The following is a 17,881-nucleotide window of genomic DNA, read 5'->3' as shown; positions in this document are numbered from 1 at the left end:
AATGCTTTGACAGCAGCTTGACATTGCCTTGAAAGGTGCTGGAGGCTCTGCAAGCACTTGCCAAGAGGGGGTGGGGGAGAGGAAAGTGTGTCAGGCAATACTGCAGTCGCAGCCTCTTCTTGCGCTCAGCCCCGCTGCTGCAACTTGGAGGTTTGCGCGAGGCTCCGCTGCCGGCCAACTTCTGCAGCTGGCTCGGAGCACGGCGGAGGGCAGCGGTACCTCTGCCGCAGCACCAGCTGCCCGCCTTTCCTTTTACGTATTCCATTTTTTTTTTTTTTTTTCCTCCCCCTGCCTGAAATCCCCATGAAAGCCACAGAAGGGTTCAGGCAGGAAAGGGCCAGCACATCTCAATGGGATGATGTCCGCCCTCGACCGGCGGGGCGCGAGGTGGAATACCGCTGGGAATGAAGTGCACGCTCGACATTTGCTGCATCTGCTGGAGAGTCAGGGTTCAGTGGCTGCCTCCCCTCCAACCAGCTGTTCTGTTTAATCACTGCGCTTCTAACTTTTGCTTTGCAATGCCTGATGGCCAGTCGAGCTGAGAGAACTAGCACGGGATTTTTAGGACCAGCTAAAAAAAACCTATACCCTTCATTTTCCTATTTCTACACAGGACTGGCGAGTCACACATTAAACAGCCACGTAAAGACATTTCTTTCTAAAGGATTGCTCCGTTTTTGAGTCCTCGCAAACTGGAGTGCCCAAGACAATTTCTTTTTTATTTTCCAGCCGTGAAGCGAGGAGCAGCGCGTGAGTTGCAGCCCCGCTCGGCTGTGGGAGGCAGCCTGAAAGTGAGCCTGAGCTGGCTGGAAAGTGGTTCCAGTGCAGGCAGGGAGAGAGAAAGGAGCGGCTGTTGCAATTAGTTGAATGATTTAATAGCTAACAGCAGACATGCTTTGTGGACTGAAAAAGGATTTGCAGTCAGACTTTGGTGAGTGAGCCTGTCTGTATTTCCCCCCCCCCGCCCCCCCCCCCCCCCGTAGTTTACTTTTGTTTACTCTGATTTCCTTTAAAAACCTTAAATATTATGAACAATTTCATGTGCTGCTTTGAAAGGGGTTTTACAAATCCAAAATGTTGCATACAAACTGTGACTTAATTCCTTTGATTTGCAAAACATATCTCTGCTTCTCTGGAAAGAATTTCTCCCTGTGACCACTGGAGACTACCCTTCAGGCTGCCTCCCTCCTTCCCCTTCTCCAGCTGGAGGACTGGCAGACACAGGGGCTGTTCTTAAGGCACCCCAGATATTGCGGAGCCTTTACAGCTTGTTTTTTTTTTTTTTGTAAAAAACAAAATCTAATTGTCGTGCTCTTATTTTTTAAGATCAGCGTGTGAATGGGCTGGGCATTCAGCAATGGTGAATAAGAGGGCCGGGGGGGGGGAAGACAGAGGTAAGGGACTCTGCTGAACATGGTGGGATCACTGCCATCGCTCCCACCTCCAGTGTAATCTACTACTACCTTGTCTAATAAATATTTCAGCTCCTGCTAGAAATCTGCCATTTCAATGAGCTGCTAACCCCTGTTTTAGAAACCTGGGGTGAGCAGTTCACTATTACCATGGGGTATAAAAAAAAAAAAAAATCTATTTCATTTCTGCAAAAGAGTGGGTAGATGAGTGTAGAAGGGCACCTTTACAAAGGGCACAGTCACCAGATCCTGGCCCTAGTCTTTCCAGGATGGACAGGCTCTGGTATTTCTAACTGGGTGCAATATTCAGGTACTTTGTTGCATGCTGTAGCTCTGCTTGTTGCAGCTAAATATGCTGCATGGAGCTCGCTCTACTGCTCTGATGCAAGCGTTTCCCTTCTGAAAGCAAAGACGTTGGAGTTGGAAGTACAGAGGTAATTTGTGGTTTCTGAATCATTTTACGTTGCCTGAAGTGATGTAGTGGGACTGACTTTGTCCTCTCCTTGGCCCCAAGATGCCCTAAACCATGAACTTAACTTTAGAAAATTGTTTTCCTGCCTAAATCTGAGAGGTAAAATAAATCAGGTGTAAAGCAGCTTAACCTGGCTGTGTTGCCTAATCCCATGGATGGTGACTAGATGCAATGTCCCCTTACTGTAGCAGCACAGCAAGGAGTGGTTTGGGGGCTGGGGCTTATTTTGAAGCTGCCTGAGACATGGCGATGAGTCCTGGTAGGCAGAGGGAGTCTGGGCGCGTGATTTAACGGGGCAGGAATGCAGCCGTTCCATGAAAAGATCAAAAGACAACTTGGCAGGAGCTCTCATCGCTCTTGGGGCTGAGCCATAAACTGGGCTCCTAGCTCAGAGGTGGCTGATGCCGACCATGCTGGAGGAGTCTCCTGGATGCCACCAGCCACAAGGGGGATCATTCATTCAGTTCCTCAAACACGTCACCAGATGCATCTCGCATTCATGCAAGTTCTGATGATCGCTGTGTTGCTGCAAACGGTGATGTCTGGGTGTCGGGTGACCAAATGAGAAATATTCCTGCTATCAGCCCCACACCTTTCTTGGAGAACCTTGAGTCAATGTGATGTGTAGCTCTGTCATGTATAAGGGAATGGTGCAGTCATTGAACTGGTAAGGAAACCTTCTTCACCCTGATATCAGACCTTTACAGCTTGTGCTCCTGAGGACCAAGCCCATGCTTTCATCACCCAGTAGGTGCTGGTTTCCTCAGCATCCCACAGATGAGGCCATCTGTTGCACCAGCCACAGAGCAAAGACAGAGAGAGGGGTGGGTGACCATCTCATGTCATGTCTGCCATCCCTTTTCTTCTTGGTTGTTTTAGTTCATTGAGAAAAACTTTGAGGGGGACTGATTACCATGCATTGGGGTTGCTTTTGCTGAGGCTTAGTGAAGCTCTCTTTTGGTCACTCAGCTGGGTTCTTAATGTGGTTTTTCTCCTGTCAGCCTGGCTTTTTCATTGAGACTCATCTCCTCCTCTGGAAATCATCTGAGATGGAAGCAATAAAGTGAATTGCTGTCATATCACTCATTTGAGCTTTTTAAGTGTGATGGGCAAAACCAGAAACCAGATGGATTGTTTCAAAGAGGCATCCAAATGTTTCAGAAGTGCTTTCTGGACCCGCCACTGTTAGGGTCTTGGTGATCTCTTTCCTTTTCACCAGCCACTCTTGAAAGTTTTCTAATTGGACATTTTAATAATACAGAGCTTTTGTCTGTCCTTCAGAACAGAAGGGTCAGAAAATGCAAACTAGCAGTGATGTTTTGTGGGGGAAGCATTTATCTTCTGGTTAGAGCAAGCTTGTGTGTGGCTCTGCTGATACCAGTGTGATAGCATGTTTCCACAAGAGACCTTGCAATCTTGCAATTGGAGGACTTCCCTGAAATGCTTTATGGCCTTTCTGAAGTCCAGGAAGACCCTATATGTTTTGCTCTAGCAAACTTCACGTTCAGTTAGTCCTTGCTGCAGGATCACTGCAGGAGTGGGCAGAACGACAGAGCTCACTGAATCTCCTTCATGCTGCTCCAAGTGACCAGCTGAGGATCCCATCACAAACCAGCCCAACTTAAACGGCTAATTGACTGCAGCACAGGCTGCTTCAGAAGACCCTTTGTATTTCAGATGTATACATTTGGGTGGCTTCGTTATTTTTTTTTTTTAAATATGGTTTGTATAGAAGGCAAAGGAAAGATAAAGACAGTAGATGAGGATGTTCAGTGCTTTTCTGTTTGGGTTTGTTGTTAGGTTTTAGTTTGGGTTTTGTTGTTGCCATTAGAAGGCATGCTTTTAGTGTGAGATGGACTCTCTGCAGACCAAGGAGAGCAATGTGAATTTCTTGTGCTGTCTTCCTGACCAGCAAGCTGCACTCTTTATTTTCAGGGTGGGAATGGCCAGGAAAAGAGACTTGTTAATAGATCTCTGCCCCTTCTTGCTTGTTGGTTTTCAGGGCATCAGCTCCCCTGTGCTGTGCTCTCTCTGTGGTAGCCCCAGATCTTCCCTGCTTGCCAAATAGGCAGGGGGAGAAATAGAGAAAAAAATATCTGAAAGGGATAGAAAACTAATGTGCGGAGCTAGAATAAGGAAATCTTCATAGATAAATCTCCTAGGAAGAAAGATTTTATCTTTCTTATTGAAGGATTTATCACAATAGTGCTATTTAATATAACTCCTGCTCATCAAGCTGCTTACGTCACTTGTCAGCTTTGCCTCAGTGGCAGCAAAATGAAAGATTAAGAGAAAAAATAACTGGGTTGTGCATACAAAGACAGACATCTCTGGGTCTGAAGCTGAATCACAGCGATCTTGATTTCCTTGAGCCAAAACTGAGCGGAGAGAGTTTGTCTGGGCCATTCCTCTGCCCTGAGCTAGTATCAGCCATACCTATGTTATCGTCCGTCCACCTTGCATTTCAACACATCCATGCTGGAAGCACCACATCAGCTCAAATTCATTCACTAGACTTAAATATTAAGGAAAAGCTTTCTGCATCTGCAATTTTGGTGCCATTTCTTCCTGCCCGAACACAGATGACAGATTACTCCTTCCCTCTGTGTGTCACTCTTCTGGATATCTGAAGACAGCAATAACCCTTTCTCTCTTCTCCCTTTCTTCTCTTTAGCATAGACAACTCATTCCCCCTCCCAGTCGCAGAAGTCATGGTCCTCTAGATGCTTGACCAGGCTGCACTGATTCAATCTGAATAAACTCCAGCTGGACCACGTTTCTCGAACTGTGCTACCCAAACCTGGGCACTGCACTCAAGCTGAGGCTTTTATGGGTGCTGAATAAAACAAAAGGTTGATTTTGCAGATCTTGCAAACTATGCCCATTTTCGTATGTACTGGGGTGTTAGCTTTTCTTGACATGACATGGCACTGTGCAATTACATTTGGTTTGCAGTCCACGGTATCTGAAGAGTCCTTCCACAACTGTCACTTAGATAGTTTTTCTCCATCCTTTATTCATTTGCTTATTCCTGCCCAGGCCTGGTAGCTTGCGTGCACCTCTACTGAACTGTACCTTTGTTTTTTCAAACATATATGAATTATTCTGAGTTCAAAATTTACTTCCCAGCCTGCTTCCAGTCCCTCATAGCTGCTGGCTGTCTGTAAACTTACTAAGAGCAATCTCTCTGCAATCATACAGGTCATTTCATGAAAACCTGGAGTCTTACCAGACTGGGGATGGGCCTCCACAGAACTTCGTTTAATACATTCGTCCCTTCTGATTGTGAACAACTGATAAATTTTCTCAGTGTGTGGTTTTCCAATCAGTTTTGCATACACTTCATAATCATCTGTATCCTGCTTCCCAAACATACTTATAAAAATAGCACGTGAAACAGTGTCAGAAGCATTTCTAAAATTGAGATGGAGCAACTTGCATTTTCTGTCTATCCAGAAACGTTGTTCTGTCATAGAAAGAAATTGAGTGGGCATGACTTATTTGTGGTAGATTCAGGTTTGTGGTTAGTCCTCCTCGTTTTCTTTTAGCAGCTGACAGACGGATGGCCAGTTCCAGGAACTGAAAGAGGTGGTGATGGATTTGTCGTTCTCCTGCCCCTGTTCTGATATCACTTCTATTTGTTTTGTTTTGTTTTTTTCAAGTTGAACATTGCATTTTGCTCTTCTGTAGTCTTGTGATGTCTTACCCATTCTCAATAAGGTCTTAGGGTACCTACTGATGGCTTTAGGACTTTGGTGGCCAGGTCTCTAAAGTTTTGTTGATTATGTTAAGTATAAATGAGGTGATCTACACAGCTGGAAATGGCATTTTGTTCTTTTCTGGAGATGACCTATTCCACTAAAATTGTTTTTTGTAGAAGAAAAAAGACTAAAGTAATTTCCTACAACTTTTCATGGCCTATAGAAATGAATTATCTTTTTATTCAGGTTTTCCCCTCCTGTATGGTGGTTACAGAGGTTTTTCCTCTTACAAGATTGTGCTAAATGCAAAAGCCAAGCAGATTTAATAAAAATGTCAGTCCAAAGTGTCAGTTGAACAACTGCTGCTCGGGTTTTCTCTCCAGCACTGACTGTTGGAGTCCAGTTTCCAGCCCAGACGTTTACCTCCCTGCCAACCTGCTTAAGAAAATCTCATTACTGCTGGAAGAGATGCACTCTGGCTTTGAGTGACCCATAGCAGGGGACTGAAGTTCACCTGGTGTGTTAAGTCTTGCTTTTGGCTTTATGTCCAGGTTTGTTATTCTTTATAATGTTTGGTCTGTTTTGTTAATCCGTATAAGCAAAGGATAACCACACTGCCACAGTGTTTGTATATGTTAGGGCATGTAGGATTTGGTTTATTTTGGAAATGGACTCTTAAAATTGATACTTGGATGTGGATGCCAATGTTTATCGCTTGTGATATTATCTACTTAACTCAAGGATGGAAACCATATGCAATTTTACCCAGAAGGTCAGAAAAAGTTGTTGGGCAACTTGGAGGGAAGGGTGCCTATGCTTTTTTGTTTAGGCATGTGTAGGTGTTGCAAACAAAAGAAACAAAGCTAACAAGTAATAATAATCAGAAAGAGGTGAGAACTGGAGGAGAGAAAGTAGAGCAAAAATAAATATTTAGCAACGTTCATCAATTGACAATTAATGCTACCAGGCATAAGAACATTTAAGGCTCTTTTCAGCTGTCAGTTCAGCTACTGCATAATTTTTAGCATATGAGTAATCCCATCAGGGTAGGCATGGTCTTAAGCCTTGATAGGATAGGGCCCCCAGGTCATTGTACGGCTGTCTATTCAAGGTGGCAGAATCCTGTTTCAAGACAAGCGTGCTTACGTGGGAGTTAGGAAATTCTGGTTCTGTGACAGTCTGACTGCCAGTCTGCTTCAGATTTTTTTTTAATATATTATTATTCTGTTCATAACAAAAAAAAAAATTACTAACCAAGCTTGATGTTCTCAGCTGCAAATTTATTAATCTGTGGATTTACAAATCCGTCTGGTAACTTAAGAGACATGCCAAAATCACACAGGATGAAGAATTTCTCTCCTTCCATTCCCAACAATTGCCATCCCTGATTTTTTTATTTCAGTGAAAAGTTTTTTTTTTTTTTTCCTTTGACCGTGTGTTTTTGTTCAAGGATCTGATAATTACATGCTTGGAGATGATGGCTTTTCAAAAGCATCTTTCCCAGCAATTTTCAACTGGAGATGTGGATAAAAATATCTCCCCAGTTTTTTATCAGAAATGTTTTCAGTAATGTGCAATTATGAGCTCTGCCTTCATTCAATTCATCCTGGAAGAATTTGCTTCACAGGGAAATTCGTTTCCTAGCTGCTGTAGATGCCAGCATAGTTGGCAGCTGCAGGTTTTTGTGGGGAGGCGGGGAAAAAAAAGGCCCAGAAATGAAAATTGCTGTGAAGTAAATGGATCTCAACACCTGGAAACCATAAAAGGATGGAATATCATACTTTTTTGTTAAATCATCGGTAAACTGCTTTGCTTGTCAGTCCCAAAATGGCCTTGTAAATTATTTAGTGTAGCTGAGAGATGAAGAGATGATCCCACTTAATCATGCCTCACAATTGATCTGTTTCTTATTGTGCAGGTTCATGAAATCATGTTAGAAAAGTGGAAGGAGTTGTGGTTTTCTTCCCAGCAGTACTCTAGCTTCCAGTCTCAATCTGTAATTAACACTCGTGTGGTATATCCTAATGAAGCTGTAAGTTAGGAGCTGGCTCAAGTTTGGGGAGACCAATGTTGGCATTAAGGCGAGAAGGACTGTGGAGCAGTTACAAAGAGAATAAATATGCTTTTGTCCTGGGAGGCAGGGACTTGTGCTGGTAAGATCTGGCTCCCTGCTGCCTTGGCGTATGGATGAAAATGGGATTTGCTGCATCCTTCTGCTTCATTGCATCCTCCTCTTTCCCAAAGCAGGGAGGTAGGTCCCTGAGCTGGTGTCTGCTGCTGTTTTGGAGGTCGTATGCCAAGTTGTTTGCAGCTATTGAGCGTATCCCAAATAACTCTTCCCTCCCAGCCTCTGCTCCCTCCTCCGAGCCCTCTTGGTGCCCCCAGAGCCTGCAGATCCAGCACACCCATCCCCTGCCCTGCGGGAGCTCTCACCGTAGCGAGAGTGGGATGGCACAGCTCCAGTCAGCTGCTTTTCCCAGCCAAATAGCCAAGCTAAGTCATGGATCTGCTCTTCTGTCTTTGAGCAACCATGTGCACGACTGTACAAATGATGAAGGTCTGAGTCAAACCTCTAACAGGTCCCCGCTGTTGCGCCGCCAGCCTCGGTGGAGTTGTCCCAGCAATAAATCTGCTTCTCCACGAGGTCTCAGTGGAGATCCTTTCCTTTCCCGCTGTCGGCACGATGGCTGATCCGTACGGGGTCCTTACTGCAGTGGATGGTTCAGCCTGAAACGTGAGGGACGTGGCCTGCTCCTGCCCCGGTGATTTATAGAGGATAATTTCTTTGTGGAACGCAGTGCCGTTTGGGTAGGATTAAACTCTTGGCATAAGATGAATGTATGTGTTTTGCGAAAGGGTTTTTTTCAATAATGTAATGCATTTTCCCTATAACCTACTGTGTAAACAGATCGTGTTCCGTCCTGCTGTGAAACGCTGCGCTCTGTTGCTCATGCTGCAAGAATGCCTGGAACCTGCAGCCCAGCAGCCCCTCGGGTAGGAGGTAGGAATGGACTCGATGGGGTCCTGGGATAAAGCCACAGAGATATGCCTGAAATCCGGGGAAATCAGTGGGAAAATGCTCAGGTACATATAGGTCTGGATCAAACAGCCCAGGTGACTTGTAAACCTTGTACCTGTGGAGTTAAAATCAGGGTGAAGTTAGAAGAGCTCTGAGACAGAGGGCACATCCCTCATTGCTTCCTGTTTTGCTCCAAACCCAGGTTTCATGCTGTGGTCCATTGCTCCCTCGCCTGCCCTTGCTGTGTAGCACGCAGCTCTTGTCCCTGACGTTCCCCCCTCCTTGCTGCTGTAGCCGGGGTGTGCAAGGTGACCGCTGCCGTCGAGGCGGTGGCGAACGTCACCCAGCTCCAGACTGGCTCCAGGTGACAGTCCAGATAGCTGCCATGATTTGTGAGGCTGGGCAAGAAGCATGAGACAACAGAGAGACATTTGTTATTAATAATAACTTTAAAAAAGAATCAAAGCAACTCCCCTTCCCCCTTGCGTTTCAATTTACCCCCTACCTTCCCACTCAAGCGAGCTCAGCAGAGGGACCCCATCACTTAGAGGGGGGATAAGCGTTCACCTTGCAGGAACTGGAAAACAAAATGTTTTGGAGGCTGTGGCGGAGCTGAGCAAGTGAAGCTCCACTGGCTTTCTCTCCTTTCTGAAAGTCCCTTTATCATTCAGCAGCCGACTCGAGCAGTACCGTGAGCTATAATAGGCAATTAGCTCCTAGCAGATTTATGTGACGCTGCATTTTATAAGCAAACAATCATGTGTGTTTAATCATTAGATGGATCTGCTGTATCTAATGTTCACAGAGCCATTCTTTTCTCTCTTGTCTCCCTGTGCACACGCTCAGCTCTCTTGCATCCATTTTGCACCAGTATAGGCCCGTAGACATTCACACTTGTGCAAAACTGGTGGGAATGTATTACTTGGCAGCTGCCCTTGGTTCTGGCAGGCAGTGGCAAGAGGTAAGTACTTGGCAATATCTGCTCTCAGAGACATCGAGACTCCATCTAGACGTTAGCACGGTGGGAACGGGAGGTGCCTGGTGCGGGGATGCTCCCTTCTCTAACCCCGTGGACCCTCGGTGCGGTGAGGAGCTGGGCAGGCACCCGCACAGCACCCCGCCGAGCGCACGCATGCAGGGATTGCAGCATTCCCCAGGCTTCTTGAGGTTTGGAAAGTAGTCAGTTTTAGTATTCGTAGTTAATTTTAGAAATACCTGCACACGCTGCTCTTCCACACATCTATTACACACTCGACAGAACCTGCTGGTTTTAATTTTTATTAGCACAAGGGCCTTGTTGAATCAAAATTAAGTGGGTATTTGGGAAGCATAATGTGAAGCATTGCACTTAATGGTCTGTGTTCCTGAGTGGAGAAGGGCTATCACATGAGTTTCTTCTCTCCCCGAGACTCTGCGGTCTTTAGCTACACCCGAATTTTCCCTGAGTTCATTGCCACATTCTGTCCTCCATAAGCTGTAAAATTCCCAGCTGCCTCTTTTCAAGTATGTGTTGCATCTTTTCAGACATATGCCCTTATTCAGATATAAACACACAGTGCGTGGGGAGAAGGCAGGTCTGTGGGGTGCAGGTGGAGCCGTGCTGCTGGGGGCTGCTCAACCCAGCCCCAGGAGGGCTTCCTACGCTTCTGCCCTGTTCTCATCCAGGTTCAACTTGAGACGCTTCCTTGTTGAAAGAGGGAGCAAGTATCCGCCTAGGGCAATGCAAAAATGACTTTTTCCCAGTCCTGGGCAGAGTCTGCCATGAGCCGGTCCCTCTAGCTTCTTGTGATGCTCAGAAGAGCTTGGGCTCTCACCGCATTGCGAGCGCCGTTTTAACCAGCATCCCTGTTCCTCAGCCTGTGTCTCCTGCGGCTGGCACCCTGCTCCTGGCTAATCCTTTGGCTGGGATGATTTTGGATTTTAAGCATATAAAAAACCCCAAAGGGAAAATTAAGCCACAGAACCGTGAGACTCAAATTCTGCACAGAGCGGGATTTCCGTGTGAAAATCCCAAGGCTGTCCCTGTTTGCTCACAGGTGCTCACAAGAGTGAGTATCTCTTATGAGCCTTTCAGAGGGTGGCAGAGCCCAGCTTGCAGCAATTTGTTCTGATTTTCACCAGGAGTTTCTATGTCTTTTGGGAATTCTTGCGTTGGCTGTAGTTGAGATTGAGTTCTCCACCTGCTTTACATCACCCATGCAATGTGAAGCAACTGGAAATTAGCACAACTGTTTGCATGAAGGCAGCTACATAAAACAGCTGGAGCGCATTAATAACTCCGCTGGAGTGGGGTCTTATCCATCTTTTGTGCTAAACAGATGTTTGCTTTCATCGCGGTGGTGCTGCGCTGATGTTTGGACACCAGCCTGTTTGGAGGATGGGATGTCAGCAGAGCCTGCGGCCAAGGCAAGGCTTGATGGGAAGCCAGAAGTGGGGCAAAACCAGGAGCAGAGCTTGTTGGAAGCAAGATTTAATGGACAATTCAGGCAAATTTTTAACAGCTGGTTTGATGGGGTCAGGCCACACCAGTTCCAACATCAAATAACTTTGAGCTTTGAAACTTTCTTATTTCATCTTGCTGCCCTGCTAAATCTGATATTCCCTGGCTCTTTGGTTCCTCTCCTTCTTCCTCCCTCCTTTCATTTTAAGCAAGGCTCTAGCTTAAACTTTCTTTAGTCTTTTAACGATAAGCTCATTCCATCTCTCACACAGCTCCTGTGAATCCTCCTGACACAGTCGAGGATAAAAGCAGCCCAGCCGTGTACATGGGCCATTGCATAATGGATGGTTTGTGTGTCAGAGTCTAAAATCTACGTATGTTTAGATCGGTCATGAAGTGGGAACATCTGTATATATTCATATATAATGGCTTTTACCACATGAATGAATAATCCAACTCCTACGATTTGGTATTTACTTTTTTTGAAACATTGCTACTTAGCTAAAGACTGAGGGGAGAATCACATTTGTGGGAATTAAGTCTTAGTAAGGTTTAGCGGAGCTTCATAGATAAGCTGGAAACAAGTCTAAATGGGGTGCCGGAAATCTTTCTTTTAAAATAGTTAATGCCGTCTGGAACTTCTTCTTTATTTCTTGACTCCCACTGGTTTTTAAGCACTTTGCATCAGAATGCAGTGCAAATCCAGGATAAAACACCTGATTTGCAACCTACTGCATTGAATGTCTTCTCATATGATGCCGTCTTCCAGCGGTACCAGCTGTCTTTGCAGTCCTCCTAAAAGGGGTTCCCAAACCTTGGGGGCTGCATTGCGAGCTGGGGGCTCCAGCTGGGGGATTGCCCCATTGCAATGTGGCTGGCAAACGTGGCTGTGAGATACTTTGGTGCACTGGCCCACGGGATGACGGACAAAGCAGTTGGAAATATAGGCCCCCCCCCTTGCTTCAGAGAAAGCTGGGGACTTGCTACATCTGCTCTCTGCTGGGTCAGGCTGGTTTATTCTCTCCCTGTAGTCAGCGAAGCCTCTGAGCCTTGTGCCAGCCTGCCCTCGCCGCAGCTGGGGCTGAGTGTGCGCCTGGCTGTAGGCTACGGTTAGCCAGGGTTGTCCTGGTTCACCAGGCTGCTCTGATTTTTCATAGCTCCTTTTGAAGCTGTAGCCTAGTTGAGATGATGAGATCAGTGCAGTAGCAAACGAGGTCGTGGACAGCTTTGATATCTCCTTCTCATAGTTTATTTGACTTTTTAATGCTAGTGCTGATGGCATCCTTTAGGTTTTATGTAAATCTGTTTTCTCACTTCACCCCTTGATCCCTGGCTCATGCTTTTATTAAATGTTACTGCATTGAAGCGCATCTTTTCTGTTGCCTGATTTGCCTGCGTTTTGTTTTGTTTTGTTTTATTGGTTTTGTTTTCTTGTGGTTTGCCTAGATTTTCTTATTGCTGTTGGCAACGAGATTGATTCACACCACGTATGGACTTGTATCAATCTCAGCCACCTCTTGAACTGGCACAGCAAATCTTCCAGATTTGATTCCTCATTTCATTTTCTGGGCCTCTTCCCTGAGCAAGAGCAGACTTGTAATTGGGGCAGAGAGAGGGTGCTAACCTGGACAGTTGGCGGGGTGACCTTACTTGCAGCAGCCCTTGCCCACCCCTTGTTAAATCTTGCTGGTGCAAAGGTTGCCCATGTCAAACTGATGTTGCTCCGGCAGATCAGTAGGGAAGGAGAATGTGATTCACTGTAAGAAAGGGTTTTCCCCAGCTCCTCATCGAAGGAGTTATATTTTCTAGCACGTTTCCTTAAGATTGGTTTACCACTCTTAGCTGCTCTTCACGTTGCATGCTGTAAGTTTAGCACAGGTGCTAAAATTTTATCTATGCTCTTGGGAGCACTTAATTTACTTGTGTAACATGGGCTCTCTTGGATGTGCTATAGGAATAAAACAACAACAACAAAAAGGTATTACAACTGTAGCGAGTCCCTCTTCAAAAAGGATTACCAGGGTGAACGTTGGCACGGTGTCTTGTTGCCACCTTGTCTTCCCTCTCTGCGGAATCCAGTGGCTTTTCCTCTGCCCTATCTACTGCCTGCTACAAGAGATTTGCTCTTGGCTGTGTCCCTGCTGAACGGGGAGAAGTTATCAGGCCGTAGCAAAGCTCAGAAATAAAAACTGTTGTCTCAACCCACTAACTTACAAACTCAAGGACATCCAATGATAGTTTTTGTTACTCCCACTTTTATTTCAAAACTCCTGCTCTATCTCTTTACTTTGCATCTGTGTATATGTTGGGGAGCAGGTATTCCTGTTTTCCTCTGTTTGAAATTGAGCGTTTTTCAGCAGAAAAAGGTAGTGCAGAGAACCTGGGCACTCATTGCTTTTTGGCTCTGTTGGAGAAATACTGATATATCCTCCTGCTTCGTGAGGGTGGGATCTCAAGCTTTGATCTGGCCAGAATCACAGAAAAGATTATTATGGACAAAAATGACCTTTTCACTGAACTGTGATTTTTCTGTCCAGCTAGCTTCTGCCCAAATGGCATGTTCACCTGTATTTTATTTTATTTTATTTTATTTTATTATTTTATTTTATTTTATTTTATTTTATTTTATTTTATTTTATTTTATTTTATTTTATTTTATTTATTTTTTTTTCAACTGGGCTGTTTTCAGCCCTAATGAGCCATTCACAATCCAATCTCACCCCCTGCATAATATACGTCAAAGAGCTTAGCCCAATTACTGTGAATCATGCCCCGAATCCCCTGTCTAAGGGGTGCTGAATGATTTTTAGAGAGATACCCATCCATCATGAAAAGCCATCTGGTAACACAATGTCCAGGAGGTTAATTATTCTCATGCGGTGGAAAGGGAGGACACACGCACGTTCCCACATACAGGATGAATCTTTACAGCCTTCCTTCCCACATTCTGGCTCTCTGCCTCCCCATTGAAGAATTATGAGCTCTGCTGCCATGCTCGCGCACCAGATCAGATTGTCTTCTCCTCTTCTCTTCAGTGCAGCACTACCTGGTGCTTCTGAAGCTCCCTCCCTTCCTGGGAAGTTAAGAACCTCTTGATTTGACAGTTCTTTTATAAGACCTTGGAGGATGGAAGACAACAGGTACCGTTTTTAAAGCAAAGATCATAGGGACCAAAAGGGAGTTTGTAAAAGGCGAAATAGGCCAAAGAATTTACTGATCACTATTACTGCAGCGAATTGATCTCCATTTCAAAAGGTGGAAGTCCTGACCTCTACCTATTCTGTCATCTCCTCCCTGGACCTCTGTGAGTCCAAGCCCAGCGTTAGGTAAAACAGAAAAAACCCAACACAAAATATTTTGTAATATGGACATTGATAAATTCTTTTGGCTTTGACTATTAATATGTCAAAAATAAAAGCTTTTGCCTGCTTGGGTTGTGTACCTTTTGACAAATCTTCCCAGCTGGGAGGTAGCCTAACGCCAAACCCTGTGCAGTGAAAGCAGTCATGGTGGTTTTCATGAAAACAAAACTTGTTTTTGCTTTTTGACTAACTGCAGGGTTTTTAAACAAGCAGGTAATAGTGGCCACTAGGTTTAGGTGGCACTAGTGATTTGAGTGCTAAAGTCTAATAAACTGACAGTATTTAATTTCATTTGATTGAGAAGCCACAATAGAGCTGTCTTTTTTATTTGATTTCACTCCACGGTCACTTAGCATGGCATTTGTTGCTTGAAAGAAGGAAAGTCCCCCAGGGTTTGGATTCAGCAGGCTGCATTTCTTATCCATCTCCATATTCAAGAGAAAGTTTGGAAGCTTGTGTGGAGTTAATAGAGGGAATTGTATTCCCTTGCCAGCTAGGATTTACTGCTGCCTGCTGCATAGATTAACAAACCCAGTTGTATCTAGAGAGGCATTTTTCCCTGGGAATGGCATTGGACTTTATTAGTCATTTCTCACTATATTAGAATTTCTCACTTGGATAACTTGCACAAAAGATCAGTCTGAAAATGTGTCTTATTCCTCTTTCATTTTTACTCTTGAAAGGTAGTTTCTTCAGATAACACAATCAGTATATCAGCAATATTTCACCTTTCTAGCTTATTGTTGGACTCTCCCCCGTACAGTCTACACTGCTTAATAAGAGAAATTGCCAGATTGACTGGAAAATGTAACTTTAATAACATCATTTCAGGCACTAGAACCATTGAGAAATAATAATCTCATTGAGCTGGTTTCTGCGCTGTTCTTGTCCCTCATGCACAAAATTACCACATATGATGTGTGTGTGTCTGTGTGTGCAAATGTGGCCTGCAAAGGGGTGAGAAACTGCGCAGTTTCCCCTGCTACTGAGTCGTTCATAAATATAAACTGATGAAGCTGCCTGAGAATGCCTGGGAGGATGAGAGGGATTGCGAGAAGGGAAGTCTCGCTCCCTTTATTTTTATTCTTTAACACTAGAAATTAAAATCTTGCTGGGAGCGCTTAAGAAAAGCGAACTGGAGAGGGATCATTGAGTGAAAAGGGACCTTTTTGGTATGGACGTTTTTAAAGGATGCTTTCGAAGAGGTGGATAAAAGTGAAGATGTTTGGGTTTTGTTTGGGCAAAGCTATTTGTGCTGAAGACCCAGCCTATGCTATCCTTCAAGAAGCTCTTCATAAGCCTAACTTAACGCACAAAAGCATATCCTCACCAGAATGGGGAAGGAGTTGTCCCTGATATTTTTAAATTAAAGAAAGAAAAGAAATCACAGGTTACTTCAGAAGAACAACATAAGGTCCTCTGTGAGCAGAAGAGCAAAATAACCCTTATTTTCAACAGTTTTGCATCCAATATCCTTTGTTCTCCTCCCTACCATGCCAAGGAAAATGAGTGGTTGAACTGGTCTAGAGCTGGTTTGCACAGCAGCTCTTTGCTTTGCTGAGAGCAATAATTTCGGTCTTTCCCACTCAAAACACAATTTTAATGAAAGTTACAGGACTATAATCCTCTTTCAGGCTGCTCTCTCCCCCCCAGGCTGATGGATATTGGCCACTGGGTTCCAGAGGTGCAAAAGGACAGTAGATGGATGGATGTACAGACAGCATGTGAAGTTAATTTTCGCAGAAAACCAAGCAAAAAAATGGAGCTGGATTTAATAAAAAACTCTAGTCACTTTTTCAAGTGTTTTTTCCTCCATCTCTCAGTACAGCTTGAGTGGAAATTAAGAACTGCTTCCAGGTCCTCTATCGCACACTCCCTCAGATGCGCTGATTAGATAAATAAAGTTACTCTGCACTTGCTTCCAAAGCAATAACGGGTGACAGACAATGCATTGTAGCAATGTCTCTGGTGTAGAAAAGACATGACCGTAATGGCAGGTTGACTGCAGATTCTTAAATCATGTCTTTTTCATTTCTCCCCTTTTATGCCTTTTTTTTTTTTTTTAATGGAGTGCCATGTATTTAGAGAAAGCAGGAGAAGCATCAGATCTTGGCATTGCAAACTGGGTCCAGCATTCGTTCTTATCAGATGGGACTTGCATCAGTCCTTAGGAGGTGTTTAATATCCTGTGAAGTTGATGTGAGTTAAATTTTTCCAAAGCCTGGCTTCTCTGCAGAGCCACCTTAAATGGGCCTTGTGTGTGTGCATACACACACACACACACAAATTAGATCTTCCACTCATTTACTGACTGCTGAAACTCTTTTCACTTCTCCATGAGAAGCAGGAGTCGTCTTCTGTCAGCGTTATGTATCTGCTGAGCGCTTGCGGGGGGAAGAAATATGCTCTGGTATCCCTTGGAAGCCAACCTGCTTGATAACAGAGGGATGTTCTGGCTCCTATCTTGGTTTCATAAAGGCTACTGCTATGCAAATAACTATCTACATCATTTTGGTTGAAAATGGTTGCTTGAAACAAATTGTTCCTTTAAAAGTAATTTTAGTTTCTTATTAAAAAGAAAAAATGGAAGAACAAAGCGTGGAGTTTTCTGTTGAACAATAGGCTATTGTATCTTTTATAGATCTGTTTCCTGTGAATAAAGCAGCAGGTGGTTATGAAATTATACATGCCTTAGAAGGGTTGGTAGATAAATGAATACAGGCTTTAGAAGAAAAGAAGGGGAGACATGGAGGGCGCGGGGAGATTAATTTCATGCCGTGTGTATCGGGGAGAGGAAATTAAGAAGTACAACTTCCTCTTGGAATAACCTCGAAGTTTGGACAAGTTCTCCCTGGCTCAGACGCCAGGAGTGACGGCTGCACAAATGGGTGGAGGAGAGGCCCCAAAACCTCTGACGGCAGAAGAAGCTGCAGTCGGTGGAGCACGTTCCCAGGCTGGGGAAGGGATCTCAGCATTGTTGCAGTGGGGCTGGCACAGGTACTGGCAGCAGGTTGATAACGCTCTTGGGATTGTTTTTTTCCACCACAATCAGCTGGGAAAATGGGAGAAAGTTCAGTTGTCACCTTTGGGGCAAAGACTTTGTTCCAGCAAGCGTGGTTAGTGTATGGCATGGCCGATCTCTCTGGCAGTGCTCTTAGAAAATTTGCGATAAGAGAAGTTGAAGAGAAAGCATTTCCCCAAGCCCTCGTTTGTTTTCTGTGTAACTCATGAATATGTGCTGCGAGGGGATTTGTCGCCAGTGAAGGGAAAAACATGAGGCTCTTCTTCGCAAGAGGCAGCATCTGCCATTTGTACCACAAATTTGTTGGTATGTGTTTTTATGAAATTAGGGAGGGGCTGCTCCGAAAATAACTTCGTTCCAGTCTGAGCTTGCTTGTTAAGGGGAAATTTAAAAAAAAAAATCTTGCTGGTGCAAAGGAGGGGAGAAGCATTTCAAAGCCCTGCTCAGGTCTGA

The 17,881-nt window shown here is 44.6% G+C and overlaps 1 protein-coding gene across 2 annotated transcripts in view; it reads left to right on the top strand.

Moving 5' to 3' along the window:
- The window catches only part of GRIP2 (glutamate receptor interacting protein 2), a 149,331-nt gene that overhangs the window by 61,930 nt on the left and 69,520 nt on the right, over positions 1–17,881 (top strand). Inside the window, exon 1 of one of the 2 annotated variants that reach the window (XM_087744646.1) lies at positions 165–931. The exons of the other annotated variant lie outside the window; for it this stretch is intronic. Within the exon in view, the coding sequence (XP_087600772.1) occupies positions 892–931 (40 nt within the window). The 5' untranslated portion in view covers positions 165–891. Of the gene's footprint in view, positions 1–164; positions 932–17,881 lie in introns of those variants that run through there. 2 annotated transcript variants of the gene reach the window in all.

This window comes from Nipponia nippon, unplaced genomic scaffold (genome assembly GCF_047370975.1).
Source record: "Nipponia nippon isolate SJK-2023a ecotype South Korea unplaced genomic scaffold, ASM4737097v1 scaffold_9, whole genome shotgun sequence".
Taxonomy (NCBI): domain Eukaryota; kingdom Metazoa; phylum Chordata; class Aves; order Pelecaniformes; family Threskiornithidae; genus Nipponia; species Nipponia nippon.
Note: the sequence above shows the minus strand (reverse complement) of the source record. Positions and strands in the feature narration are given on the sequence as shown.